This window comes from Amblyraja radiata, chromosome 28 (assembly GCF_010909765.2).
Source record: "Amblyraja radiata isolate CabotCenter1 chromosome 28, sAmbRad1.1.pri, whole genome shotgun sequence".
NCBI lineage: Eukaryota > Metazoa > Chordata > Chondrichthyes > Rajiformes > Rajidae > Amblyraja > Amblyraja radiata.
In genome coordinates this window covers 1,927,732-1,942,237 of record NC_045983.1, presented here as the reverse complement: position 1 = coordinate 1,942,237, position 14,506 = coordinate 1,927,732, and the positions used below count along the sequence as shown (strand labels likewise).

Below are 14,506 nucleotides of genomic sequence, written 5' to 3'. Positions count from 1 at the left end.
GTCCATATCCCGCCCCTTGCTTGTTGACATGTTTAAATTCCTCTTTGACATCACTATCATGTCTGCCAAAACCACCTCCACTGGCAGCATGTTCCAGATACTTACCACCCTCACCTTAATCTAATACTCTAGTCTTTGACATTTCCATCCTGGGAAAATGACTCTTGTGACTATCTCTAATCCCAAGATAGACACAAAGTGCTGGAGTAACTCAGCGGGACAGGCAGCATCTCTGGAGAAAATGAATGGGTGACGTTTTGGGTTGGGCCCTTCTTCAGATTACAGTCTGAAGAAGTGTACCGACCCAAAATGTTACCCATTCTGTTTCTCCAGAGATGTTGCTGACCTGCTGAGTTACTCCAGCACTTTGTGTCTATCTTTGGTATAAACCAGCTTCTGCAGTTCCTTTCTACACATATCTGTAATCCAAATCTGTCTAACTCTTCCTTGTAGCTCAAGAAAAAGACAAATATTGCAGGAGGTCAGGCAGCATCTCTAAAGGACATGGATAGGCGATGTTTTGTGTTGGGACCCTTCTTCAGACTGAAAGTAGTAAGGGGGAGAAGGCTGGAAAAGATGTGGTTTTGGGACAAAGTCTGGAAAGTGATAGGTGGATACAGGTGAGGGGGGTTGTATTTCCTTCTAACTAATACGCTCCAATCCAGGCAATGTCCCGGTGAACCTCTCGTTCACCTTCACCAAGGCCTCCACATCCTCCCTGACCAATAAAGGCAAGCAAGTGTACACCTTCTTTTCCACTCCATCTTTTTGTGATGGACTTAAAAGGTCCTGCCATTTCCTGTATTATTTCCTCTCGCATTTGACCGCCCAAATGCAACACATCACACTTGTCCAGATTCGACTTCATCTGCCATTTCTCCACTCATATTTTCAAGATCTACATCCTGCTGCATACTTTAACAATCTTCCTCAGTATCCATAACACTGCCAATGTTTCTGTCATCTGCAAATTTACTAATCTACCACTCCCGTGTCTCTAAAGCACCATAAACCGCAAGAAACATAAGTAAAACAAACATTAAATGTAAATTGAATGTGCTTACGCTTCCTTCTGCAGGTACAGGGCCCTAGTGAGACCACACCAGTAGTATTGTGTGCAGTTTTGGTCTCCAAATTTGAGGAAGGACATTCTTGCTATTGAGGGAGTGCAGCGTAGGTTTACGAGGTTAATTCCCAGGATGGTGGGACTGTCATATATTGAAAGAATGGAGCGACTGGGCTTGTATACTCTGGAATTTAGAAGGATGAGAGGATATATTATTGAAACATATAAGATTATTAAGGGATTGGACACGCTGGAGGCAGTGCCTGATGTTGGGGGAGTCCAGAACCAGGGGCCACAGTTTAAGAATAAGGGGTTGGCCATTTAGAACGGAAATTAGGAAAAACATTTTCACCCAGAGAGTTGTGAATCTGTGGAATTCTCTGCCTCCTCTTCTGCATCCTCTCATGAATCTGAGGCCAATTCTCTGGATGCTTTCAAGAGAGAGTTGGATAGAGCACTTATCTGAAATTATGCCCTAGTTCTAACTCATTAACAGAGTTTGTGCATACCTGAGGCACCAGTTTGAAGTGGTCCATTTGAACCAAGTGTTACACGCACGTAACTGAAGACACTAGTTTACAAAAAATACGTTGGAGTCACTCAGCAGGTCAGGCAGCAACTCTGAAAAACATGGATAGGCAACATTTCAGGTTTGAAGAAGGTTCCCGACCTGAAACATCGCCTACTCATGTTCTCCAGTAATGTTGCCTGACCCGTTGAGTTACTCCAGCATTCTGTGTCTTCTTTTGAACCAACTGTTAAGTTAGCCAAAACGCTGCATCTGTTATCTATGATGCTCAATCTCATGAGCTCATACCTTGTGCCGTTACATCTTGCCGGCTGTCTTTTGGAAAGTAGCAACATATAAAATTCTTGAAAATTTCTTAAAGGATTGGACAAGCTAGATGCAGGAAAATTGTTCCGAATGTTGGAGAATCCCAGAACCAGGGGTCACAGTTTAAGAATAAGGGGTAGGGCATTTAGGACTGAGATGAGGAAAAACATCTTCAACCAGAGAATTTCTGGAATGCTCTGCCACAGAAGCAGTGGAGGCCAATTCATTGGATGTTTTCAAGAGTGAGTTAGATATAGCTCTTACGGCTAACGGAATCAAGGGATATGGGGAGAAAGCAGGAATGGGGTACTGATTTAGGATGGTCAGCCATGATCATATTGAATGGTGGTGCTGGCACAATGGGCTGAATGGCCTACTCCACCTATTTTTCTATGTTTCTAACGGGTTAATTATGGCCAGTAAGCACGGCTTCTTACACGGGAACTCTTGTCTTACTAACTTGAACAAGGTTTTGAGGAGGTGACGAAGGTGATCGACCAGGGTAGGCGGCAGATGTTATCGCCAAACTCAGACCCTCTCTCACACCGCCTGCTGCTGAAAGACTCATCCATGCCTTCATCTCCTCCCGACTGGACTATTGCAACTCACTTCTCCTTGGCATCAGCTCCACCTACATCAACCGACTCCAACTGGTCCAGAACGCAGCCGCCCGACTCATCACCCACACCAAATCCTGGCATCACATCACTCCAGTCCTCAAAAAACTTCACTGGCTTCCCATCTCCCACCGGATCACCTACAAAATCCTGGTCCTCACCTACAAAGCCCTCCACCATCTGGCCCCCCCATATCTCACTGACCTCCTCTCCCCCTACCAACCCTCACGGTCCCTCAGATCCACATCAGCCGGTCTCCTCTCCATCCACAAGTCCAACCTCCGCAGTTTTGGGGACAGAGCCTTCTCCAGGGCAGCTCCCAGGCTCTGGAACTCCCTCCCCCAACTGATCCGCAATTCCGTGTCCCTCACCATCCTCAAGACCCATCTCTTCACCTCTGCCTATCCTTAGCCCCATGTCCCCGTCCCTTTTCATCTGTGCATTAATTGCCTCATACTGTGTTTTGTATTGAATTCTGTCTTTACTTTGTGTACTAGTCATGTCTCTACTATTTATTTCATTCCCCTTACATGTTTTTCCTCTACATGCTCAATTTTTGTAAGGTGTCCTTGAGACTCTTGAAAGTCGCCCATAAATAAAATTTATTATTATTATTATTATTACATGGATTTTAGTACGGCATTTAATAAAGTCCCCCATTGTAGGCTGATCCAGAAGATTAAAATGTATAGGATTAACTGTGACTTTGTTTCAGAACTGGCTTACGGATAGAAGACAGAAGGTTGTGGTGGAAGAAACAGTATTCAGGCTGAAGATCTATTAGCAGTGGAGATGTGCAGGGACCTCTGTTGTTTGTGATATATCTCAATGACTTTGTCATAAACATAGATGACTTGGGTAGTAAGTTTTCAGCTTACACCAAGATTGCTGGGGTTGCCGACTATGAGGAAGGCTGTCAATGTATACAACAGGATAAGGATCGGGTAGAAACAGGTGGAGAAATGGCAAATAGAGTTTGATCCAAGCACTGTGAGGTGTTGCATTTTAGGAGGTCAAATGTAAGTGGAAAATATACAATTAATGGCAAGACCCTGAACAGCATTGACGTGCAGAGATGTCATAACTGTCTGAAAGTGGCAACACATGGGATAGAATGGCAAATAAGGCGTATGGTAAGCTTACCTTCATTGATTGGGGCAGGAAGTCATGATGCAGCTCTATAGGACTTTGGTTAGGCCACATTGGAGTATTGCGTACAGTTCTGGTCACCCCATAACAGGAAGGATGTGGAGGCTTTGGAGAGGATGCAGAAGAGATTTACCAAGATGTTGCCTCGATTAGCTACAAGGAGAGGTTGGACAAACTTGGATTGTTTTCTCTGAAACGCCAGAGGTCGAGAGGAGACATGATGGAAGTATATTAATTATGATACATAGATTGGGTAGACAGTCAGAACATTTTTCCCAGGGTGGAAATGGCAAAGGACAAAATTTGTGTCCTTTTGTGTATTAACTAGCATGTGCAGTTTCTTGTTTCTGCATCTAACGTTTAAAGGAGATATGTGGGGAAGGTTTATTTACACAGTGGGTAGTGAGTGCCTGGAACATACTGCAGGGGGTGGTGGTGGAGGCAGATATTATAGTGGTGTTTGAGAGGCACACAGATATGCAGAGAATGGTGGGTATGGTTTATATGCAGGCAGAGGAGATTTATCTAACTTGACATCTTGTCTGGCACAGATATTTTGGACCAAAGGGCTTGTTCTCGTGCTGTACTGTGTTCTATTTAACCCTCTGATTGTATGGCTTCCACCTCCTCTTTCTTGATTTGAGGGGAGAAATCTCAAGCTATTTCTGACCACACATGTCACAGCAGATGAGTTGGTTATCCAAAGAGTAGATAACAAACAATAAAAAATAAGAAGGATCATGAACCTTCAAAGTTCCTTTCAACCAACTGTCATGTGGAATGTGCACATAGAAAATGAGAAGGGTCCCGACCCGAAACGTCACCTATCCATGTTCTCCCAAGATGCTGCCTGACTGTTTTGAAGGCACTGCGCCCGTACTCGCTTGAGTTTAAAAGGATGAGGGGACACCTAATTGAAACTTACCCAATAGTGCAAGGCCTGGATATAGTGAATGTGGATAGGATGTTTCCACTAGCGGGTCTAGGGCCAGAGGCCTTTGCCTCAGAATAAAAGGACGTATCTTTAGAAAGGAGAGGAGGAGGAATTTCTTGAGTCAGAGGGTGGTGAATCTGTGGAATTCATTGCCACAGGCGGAAAGCTGGAATATTCCAGCATTTTGTCTTTTATTGGAGACATGACACTTGTTTCTTCTGAATGTGCCAGTCTGGGCGTAAACTGGTTGGTTTACACTGTCTGTGCTCATATTGTGTCTAGGAACGACAGCGCAGATACCTGAGCCTCAGCCCCTGGGACAAGGCAACTCTCAGCATGGTGAGTGTGTCCACGTTGTTAGTCTCTATACCCGTGATGCTGGTGCAAAGCAACATTTCCATTGTACCAGTAACTCACCTTGCTCGTGCTCATGACAATAATCTCCGCCTCACTTCATTTGCTGAACAAATCGTTGAGTTCTTACATTTTGCGCGTTGTCTAAGTCTCTTCTTTGTTCAAGGGCCGCATCATCCTGTCAAACAAATTGGCCCGGACCATCGCCTTCTTCTACACCGTGCTGCTGCACTGTCTGGTCTTCCTGGTGAGTAGCTTCCAGTGGTGCCTGCTTGCCTGGCCATTGGCACACTGTGTAAAACCATCTCCAAATTCACCAGGGCAAGAGTTTCAATTAGTCCAGTGATCTGCACCCACTGCTGCCATTGCCGTGCCCATCCCTCAGACACCCAGCGTAAGACACTGCATGTAACTGCAGCTTTCATGGATCGCACAATGATCAGACGTTACTGACTTTGGGACAGTTGATAGGGGAAAGGGTTCTGACTGCGTACCCTCTCATAATTTTATATGCATTTACCGTTTCCCTTCAACCTCCGACGTTCCAGGAAAAATAAACCAAGTCTGTTCAACCTCGCTCTGTAGCTGAAACCATAACAAGAGGATTTCAGTATAGGAGTAAAGGGATTCTTCTGCAGTTGTATCGGGCTCTGGTGAGACCACATCTGGAGTATTGTGTACAGTTTTTGTCTCCTAATTTGAGGAAGGACATCCTTGTGATTGAGGCAGTGCAGCGCAGGTTCACGAGATTGATCCCTGGGATGGCGGGACTGTCATATGAGGAAAGATTGAAAAGCCTAGGCTTGTATTCACTGGAGTTTAGAAAGATGAGGGGGATCTTATAGAAACATATAAAATAGTAAGATTAAACGAGAACTTACCAGTTTGAAGTTTGATCGTTATTTTATGAGAAGTAACGTTGAGGGATTACGTGAAGAACCCCGCCAGGACGCATGCGTGTCATTCTTCAAAGCAGCGGTGTGAAATCACAGATAACTGTAATGACTAAACATAGTAAGATTAGAGAAGAGATACCAGTTGAGTATATGATCAAGGGTGGGAGCGGAGGGCACGTAATCCCTCAACGTTACTCATAAAATAACGATCAAACTTCAAACTGGTAAGTTCTCGTTTAATCTTACTATTTTACTTCGGAGTCACGTGAGTGACTACGTGAAGATTTTAAAGCTCTGGGATTTCATGCCGTGGAAACGAGTCCATGCATCACATCTGCCTTGATTATGCGGAGAATAGTGTTAACATCATTAGACATCAATACGATATTGAAAACCCAACGATAAATATATTAACACCAAATTATAGCCCCTATTTATGGGGTAAATTATATTACAGAACTTAAAATTGTTTCTGCAAATGTTCCAGGTTCAATGACTGGTTTGTTATAAAATCGTTGGAAAGTTTTCTCCGTTGACCATCCTGCTGTCTTGAGGATTTGGTCCATAGGGAACATCCAACTTCATAGCTGCCGATGTAGCGGCAGCCCTGGTGGAGTGAGATTTAAAAATGCTAGTGTCTACTCCAGCCTTTATTAGGACCTGTTTTAGCCATCTAGAGATGGTCTGGACTGTCACTATTTTGAGTGGCTGTTTGTAGCTGATTAAAAGTGACAATTCTTTCCCTCTGATGATCTTAGTATACTCCATATATAATAGTAAGTGTGTTACAATACAGAGACGATCATCTGTCGGGTAGGCCCTGAATTCTGTTTGTAGGCCTGCTGACCCCTGTCTGTTTTGTTTGACTATTTCATTGATGTGAAAAGTTAAATTCCCAGATGAAATAGTCAAGTTGTCCAGCCTTAGTTTTTGTAGTGACTGGACCCTTTGTGCCGTGACCAAAGCCATCAGCATGACCGTTTTCATCGTTAGTGTCTGTAGGGACAGAGCTGTAGGTGGAGACCAGTTTCTCAACATGGTCAATACAATGCTCACAACCCAAATTTGGGTGTACCTGGTTCTTGGGGGATTAGTATTGAAAATGCCCCTCATGAGTTTGGTTACCAGGGGGTGTGTCCCTACAGAATGCCACTCTGTTCCTTGCCACAGGTAGTTTGACAGAGCACTTCTGGCGCAGTTGATGGCACTATAGCTGAGGCCCTCATCATAGTGGAGGCTTGCCAGAAATTCCAGAACAGACGGAATGTTGTTTGATCTGTGGTTGAGGTTATTGTCGTGACAGTACTTCCCCCATTTCTTGATGTGCACCAAGTACTGTTTTTTGGTGGACTGTCTGTGGGCCAATGCAATTTTATCCCGAACACCTCCGCTCAGTCCGCAATAACCTACCTGAACTCCCGGTGGCTCAGCACTTCAACTCCCCCTCCCATTCCCAATCCGACCTCTCTGTCCTGGGTCTCCTCCATTGCCAGAGTGAGCAACAGCGGAAATTGGAGAAACAGCACCTCATATTCCGTCTGGGGACCTTGCGTCCCTATGGCATTAACATTGAATTCTCCCAATTTTGCTAGCCCTTGCTGTCTCCTCCCCTTCCTTAACCCTCTAGCTGTCTCCTCCCACCCTCCCATCCGCCCGCCCTCGGGCTCCTCCCCCTCCTCCCCTTTTCCTTCTTTCTCCCACCCCCCATCAGTCTGAAGAAGGGTTTCGGCCCGAAACGTCGCCTATTTCCTTCGCTCCATAGATGCTGCTGCACCCGCTGAGTTTCCCCAGCAATTTTGTGTACCTTCGATATTCCAGCATCTGCAGTTCCCTTTTGAACTCCATTGTTCGGTCCGTCAGTCCCAGGTGTTGTAGTGGCGCTTTCAAATTCTACAAATTAATAGGTTTGTATGATTATGACAGGGGTGACTTTCCTGTGTTACCGGATGGACCAGTAAACTTGGTCTATGATGGATGGTGATGCATGGTTCTAATACCATGTCTAGTATCACCGGGAACCATGGTTGAGTAGGCCAATCGGGTACTATCAAAATACCAGACGCAGAGTCTTGTTGTATTTTCCTTAATACCCGACTGATGAGGCAGAAAGGAGGGAATGCATAAATAAACAATTTCCCCCAATGCAGCGAAAATGCATCTGTTGCTGCTGCCCCAGGGTCTGGTTCCATGAAACATAATTTGATAACTGGTGATTGAGCCTGGATGCGAAAAGATCGATATCTGGTGTTCCATACCGTGCTGTAATTTCAGCAAATACATTTTTATCCAACATCCATTCAGTGTTTTCATTGAATTTGCGTGACCTGGTGTCTGCCACTAAATTTAGTTTACCTGGTAAGTAGGTAGCTGATATCCAAATATTTCTCTGGATACACGATTGCCAAATTGTGTGGGCCAGATTGTCACATGATGTCGATTTATTTCCACCCATATGGTTGATATATGCTACCACGGTGGTGTTGTCAATTTGTAGTCTAACATGCTGGTGATTTAACCCAGAACAATATGACTTAAGGCCATGGAATGCACTTAACATTTCCAGGTAGTTTATGCCCAGTGTTTTTAATAATGATGCCTCCTGTGCATTCCATCTCCCTCCACAGCTGGAGATGGAATTGGTAGCTCCCCAACCAAGTGCACTGGCATCAGTTTGTAGTACCATAGACGGGTTGCTGATAATTAGTGGATTGGAACAATACTTGATGTTGTGTTCCCACCATTTTAGTTTCATTATGGCCTCTGTTGGTAGCTTCATTGGTCTGTCAAAATGGCCACCATTAATTTTGAGTGCTCTTATTTTTGCTCTCTGTAAATTTCGATAGTGTAAAGGTCCAAATTGTGTGGCTGGAAATGCAGCCACTATTTTCTCAATTATTCTAGCTACCAGTCTAATGGATGGTTTGGTGATGTCAATGATTTCGCTGCAAGCCAGTGCCTGCAGTTGGTTAAATGACATATAGTCAATGCTTGCCGCTATTTTCGGCTCCAGGTCTTGGCCAGTTTGGTCTGGTTGGATAAACTGGGACACCATGTCCAGCATGTTTTCTGTCACCCCAGGCATACTGGGGGTATGTGCACTGCCCTCTTCAGGGTCAGCCCAGAATTGACCCTCCGTGCTCTCCTCTGATGAGGGAGAGACACTGTGCAGCCCCACAAGGGGTACTGCTGTGGGGGTTACTAATTGCCCACTGTGGCTAGCCTCCATCTCCCGGAGCCTGCCACTTTGGAGTATTTCCTCCAGCAGCCGCTCCAACTGGCTCTTATGCTCTCGGGCATAGGCCACTCGCGGCTGCTCCTGATCCTGCAGCAGCTCCAACCGGCTCCAATGCTCACGGGCACTGGCCGCTCGCGGCTGCTCCCCATCCTGCAGCCGCTCCAACCGGCCCCGGTGCTTACGGGCACTGGCCGCTCGCGGCTGCTCGTCATCCTGCAGCCGCTCCAACCGGCCCCGGTGCTCACAGGCACTGGCCGCTCGCGGCTGCTCAAAGTCAGACTCATCGGAGTCTGGCATTCGGTCCGTTTTTTGCTTCGCTTTCCCGCCCGGCTTCGCCGGTGCGGGAGCGAAGTCGGGCACAGCTGTTCCCATTTCGGGAGATTGGCGTGCCGTTGGCTGCTGCTGCGGCTGCCCGCAACTCCGCGGTTCTCCCCCGCCAGCTTTTTCGCAGCCTTCGTGGATCTGGTCCATGTCTCCACCTGTAAGGTAAGTGGAAGGAACGCAGAGTCTCCTTACCTGCTGTTCCCGGCTTTCAAATTCTGCCGCTAAGGGGAACGTCGTTCCCCCTGCTGTGACTCGTTGCAATGCGTGTAGCGATATGACACGCATGCTTCCTGGCGGGGTTCTTCACGTAGTCACTCACGTGACTCCGAAGTAAAATTATAAATGGACTGGAGAAGCTAGATGCAGGAAAATTGTTCCCTATGTTGGGCGAGTCCAGAACCAGGGGCCACAGTCTTAGAATAAAGGGGAGGTCATTTAAGACTGAGGTGAGAAAAAACTTTTTCTCCCAGAGAGTTGTGAAGTTATGGAATTCCCTGCCACAGAGGGCAGTGGAGGCCATATCACTGGATGGATTTAAGAGAGAGTTAGATAGAGCTCTAGGGTCTAGTGGAGTCAAGGGATATGGGGAGAAGGCAGGCACGGGTTATTGATAGGGGACGATCAGCCATGATCACAATGAATGGCGGTGCTGGCTCGAAGGGCTGAATGGCCTCCTCCATCATCTATTTTCTATGTTTCTAAACCCTCTAATCCAGGCAGCATCCTGGTAAACTGGTAAAAATCACTGAATCAAGCACTTGATCAACGAATCTTTATTTTAACAAAACACAATTACAGTTCAACTACTGTACCTATCCCACCGCGGGTTCGATCCTCGTACCTGCCTGATCAAGCCCTTTCGGCCTCGCTCATACAGCGACACTCCAGAAGGTCACGCAGTCCCAAGCCCTCTCCCAGAAGATCAACGCAGGACCTGGTGACAGCGGACCTTTATAGGTCCTGGGACCTCGAGGGGCCGAACCACATGGGGGTGGTCTCTTTACAATCCAATTACAGATATTGATTAATCCCATACATAACAGACATTTCCCGAACACAATAATACAGCAGCTTAATACATTGTATTCAAACAGGACTTCTCAAGGAACCAAACATTGCCACATTTACCCTGATCTGCAAGAAACCCAGACAAGGCTCAACACCTCATCCAACTAACACTCGGCAAAGTAGAACTCTGCAACATTGTTTATAATTATTTACAAGGTGTATGGCTGGTTTGCAGTCATCCGATCCATTCTATGCATTTTGTACCTAATTGGCAGGGTCTGCAGATGTTCTTATTCTTTACCTTGCAGCTTGTATCTAGGCTCTAGACAAACTGGCACCACTCCGCAGCTTGTCCCAGTTCTGCAGAGAGCAATTCCAAATTGACCAAATCTTCCAGCAGCCCTGAAGCTTTTACCCCATTTTAAAGTCTAGCCTCTCCAATTTGGCCAGAATTAACACCTCCACATCTTCCCTGTAATGGGGTGACCGGAACTACATGCAAGACTCCAAATGTGGCCTAACCACAGTCCCATGGAGCTGCATCATGACATCCTGACTTTTATCTTCAACGCCCCTAGCAATGAAGGCAAGCAAACCATACGCCTTCTTTACCACCCTATCTATTTGTGCTGCCCCTTCAGTGAGCTATGAACTTGGACTTCACGATCCCTCTGCACATCAATGCTGTCACGCCATTAATGGTATACTTTCCCCTTTCATTCAGCATCACCTCACACTTGCTCGGGTTAAACTCCATCTGCCATTGTTCTGCCCTTTTCTGCAGCTGTTCTAAATCCCACTGCACCTTCTGACAGCCTTCCTCACTGTCTGCAACTCCTCCAGTTTTGGCATTGTCAGCAGACCTACTGCCTAACCTATCTACATTTACATCCCGGTCATTTATATAACAGCAGAGGTCCCCGTCAAGGCCCCTGCAATCTCCTCTCTTGCCTTCCTCAATAACCTGGGATGGATCAGGCCCTGGGGACATCCACCTTAATGCTCTTCAAGAGCCCCAGCTCCCTCGATCTCCAAATGTCCTATATTTGCATTTTTAAACATATTTGTATTTAGTTTAGAGATATGGTTACAGGCCCTTTGACCCACGAGTCCGTGCTGACCAGCGAACACCCCGTACTACTGTCCTACACACACTGGGGACAATTTACAATTTTACTGAAGCCAATTAACCTACAAGCTTGTACGTCTTTGGAGTGTGGGAGGAAACCGGAGCACCCGGAGAAAACCCACGGGGAGAACGTACAAACTCAGTACAGACAGCACCCGTGGTCAGCATGGAACCCGGGTCTCTGACGCTGTAAGGCAGCAACTCTACCGCTGCACCACCTTGATCTCGCTGCACACTGATCTCGCTGTCCTCCAAGTATTCTCCTGGGTGAATACAGATGTAACGTAATCGTTTTGTAACTCACCTCCATCCTCCTTCCGACATCCTGTTTCCTTCCCTGAGGTTCACGCAGGCTTTCTGGATATATGATATTTGCAGTATTTCAGGGTTATTGGGGTCGAGCAGGTGTTTTTTCTCCACGTACCGAGAGTAAGACTCTAGTGATGTCCTTTGTTTTCCAGGTGCTGTACAAGGTGGCTTGGAGTGAGAGTGTGGGCCGAGACTGTGCCACCTATTGTGCAAAGAAGTGAGTATTTCACCGGAGACCTGCGGGGGGAGGTGCATCGGGTGACCCTGGGACCCTGGGAAGCATGGGAGCTTCCTCACTGCGGCCCAAAGCTTAGTCCTTGACCTTCTCACAGGCTTTCTGCATATCAGGATTGTTGCTGTACAAAGCGCAGCAGGAAGAACGGTGGAAGCAGCATAAATAACGCCACTGAGTTCATTTGTAAATAAATCAGATGCCAAAAGAAAGTTGATTGAAAGCAGGTAAATCAGAAGATGAAAGTCATCAGGTTGTTTATGTTGGGAAGTTAATCGAAGAATGTACTATGTTTCAAGAGCAGGAAATGCAGTAAAATCTAATGGCCTTTTCCATGGGTCACTGCACCTGGGGCAGTGCTCTCAAATGTCTCTTGTTCTCATTTACAATTCCCCCGCAGAGACCTTCCCAGTAATTCTACCCTCTCAGCTGCTCCGCAGGGACAACAGTGCTTCCAGACTTCCTTCCTCGCCGGCATTTTCAGTGGAATTGGGAAATTATATTCTGGGATAATCTACACAATTGGATCAACTCGGATTCCTTGCCTTTGTTATAAACAAAAGCCCGGCTGCCTGAGTCTCACTTCATGGCTGGGAATCCTGCAGCACAGGCCCACTGTGAGCATGCCCACCATCAGACCCATCTACACATCCTACACACTCCCCCTCCCGTTGACCTTTCTGTCCTGGGCCTCCACCACTGTCAGAGTGAGGCCTAACACAAATTGGAGAAACAGTACCTCATATTTCACTTGCGCAGCTTACACCCCAGCGGTATGATATTGATTTCTCTAATTTCAAGTAACCCTGCTTTTCTCTCTCGCCGTCCCTCCCCCATCCTAGTTGTCCGACTAGTTTCACTGTCTGCCTCCTTGTCACCTTCCCCTCAGCCACCAATGAACCATGCTACATTTCCTTATCATCGTCTGCTTTGATCTGTCATTTTCACACCTTACCCTTCCATATCTCTGTCTCCCACTCCCCTGACTCTCAATCTGAAGAAGGGTCTCCACCCGAAACGTCCCCCATTCCGTCTCTCCAGAGATGCTGCCTGTGCCGCTGAGTTACTCCAGCTTTTTATGTCTACGGTTTAAACCAACATCTGCAGTTCCTTCCTACACATTTCGGACAAGTTATGATCACAAGCAGTGTGTTCTACCTTGACCTGATGATTCAAAATATATTTCTGCCTCTACCGTCCTCTCTGACAATGTGTACCACATTCCAACCACACTCTGGGTGAAAGGTCGCTCCCTCACATCCCCTCATTCATTCATTCATTCATTCACATCCCCTCACGCCCTCCAGCTGAAGTGAGTTAAAATGGTTCACAACCCAGACATCCAGTAAGTCTGAAGAAGGGTTTCGGCCCGAAACGTCGCCTATTTCCTTCGCTCCATAGATGCTGCTGCACCCGCTGAGTTTCCCCAGCAATTGTGTGTACCTTCGATATTCCAGCATCTGCAGTTCCCTTTTGAACACATCCAGTAGGTCTTGGCAGACAAAGCTCAAATGTTCAGTAAAACATTTGCTGAGTCTACGCTTGGTCACTGAGGAGGACTTAGAGGACAGCGAGATCAGTGTGGAGAATACAAATGTGCCGGGGCAGTTTGAGATTGGGAATCTCACTGAGATTCCTGGTGAGCATTAAGGTGGATATGTCCCCAGGGCCTGATGGGATTTACCCCAAGTTATTGAGGGAGGCAAGAGAGGAGATTGCGGGAGCCTTGACCAGGATCGTTGTTTCTTCTCTAGTCACAGGCAAGGTCCTGGTGGACTGGAGAATAGCCAATGTTGTTCCTTTGTTTAAGAAGGGAAGTGGAGAGAATCCAGGGAACAAGAGGCCAGTGAGCCTCACGTCAGTGGTAGGGAAGCTAATGGAGAGAGTGCAAGTGTTGAGTAAAACATTGTTCACGGGCATTGCCAAGTGGGGTGGATTCTGAACAAAAGATCCGGAAGCAGAGCACATCTGGCTTCTCAATAACATCATGATCGATCTACATCAACACACTCTCTTGCACAAACTCCATATTAACTCGTTTATGTCCAAAAACCTATCAATGACACTGGATTATAGTCCACAACTGCCTCCTCAGCCCTTTGTGTACAGGTTAAAGAAATGTTGCCTTGTCTCTGTTCTGAGACTGTGGCCCTGAGGCAGGGAGGAACATCATTGCTGTATTTTCCATATTCAGTGCCTTAAGTATGTTCGCTGGTTCATTCAAATCATCTCTCATTCTTCTCAAACAAGAGAGCATGATTACCCAGTCTCATCCCCAATCAGATGAACCTTTATGGAACTCCTGTAGATTCTTTCATGGAGATCCAACTCGTAAGTTCATAAATCATAGGAGGACAATTACACCATTTGGACCATTGAGTCTACTCCGCCATTCAATCATGGTTGATCTATTTTGCC

General features: G+C 46.5%; 1 protein-coding gene across 1 annotated transcript in view; it reads left to right on the top strand.

Annotated features, from left to right (window-relative positions):
* The window catches only part of cux1 (cut like homeobox 1), a 445,449-nt gene that overhangs the window by 429,152 nt on the left and 1,791 nt on the right, over positions 1-14,506 (top strand). Inside the window, exons 20-22 of the mRNA XM_033045571.1 lie at positions 4,884-4,940; positions 5,122-5,202; positions 12,009-12,073. Of these exons, the coding sequence (XP_032901462.1) occupies positions 4,884-4,940; positions 5,122-5,202; positions 12,009-12,073 (203 nt within the window). The remainder of the gene's footprint in view (positions 1-4,883; positions 4,941-5,121; positions 5,203-12,008; positions 12,074-14,506) is intronic.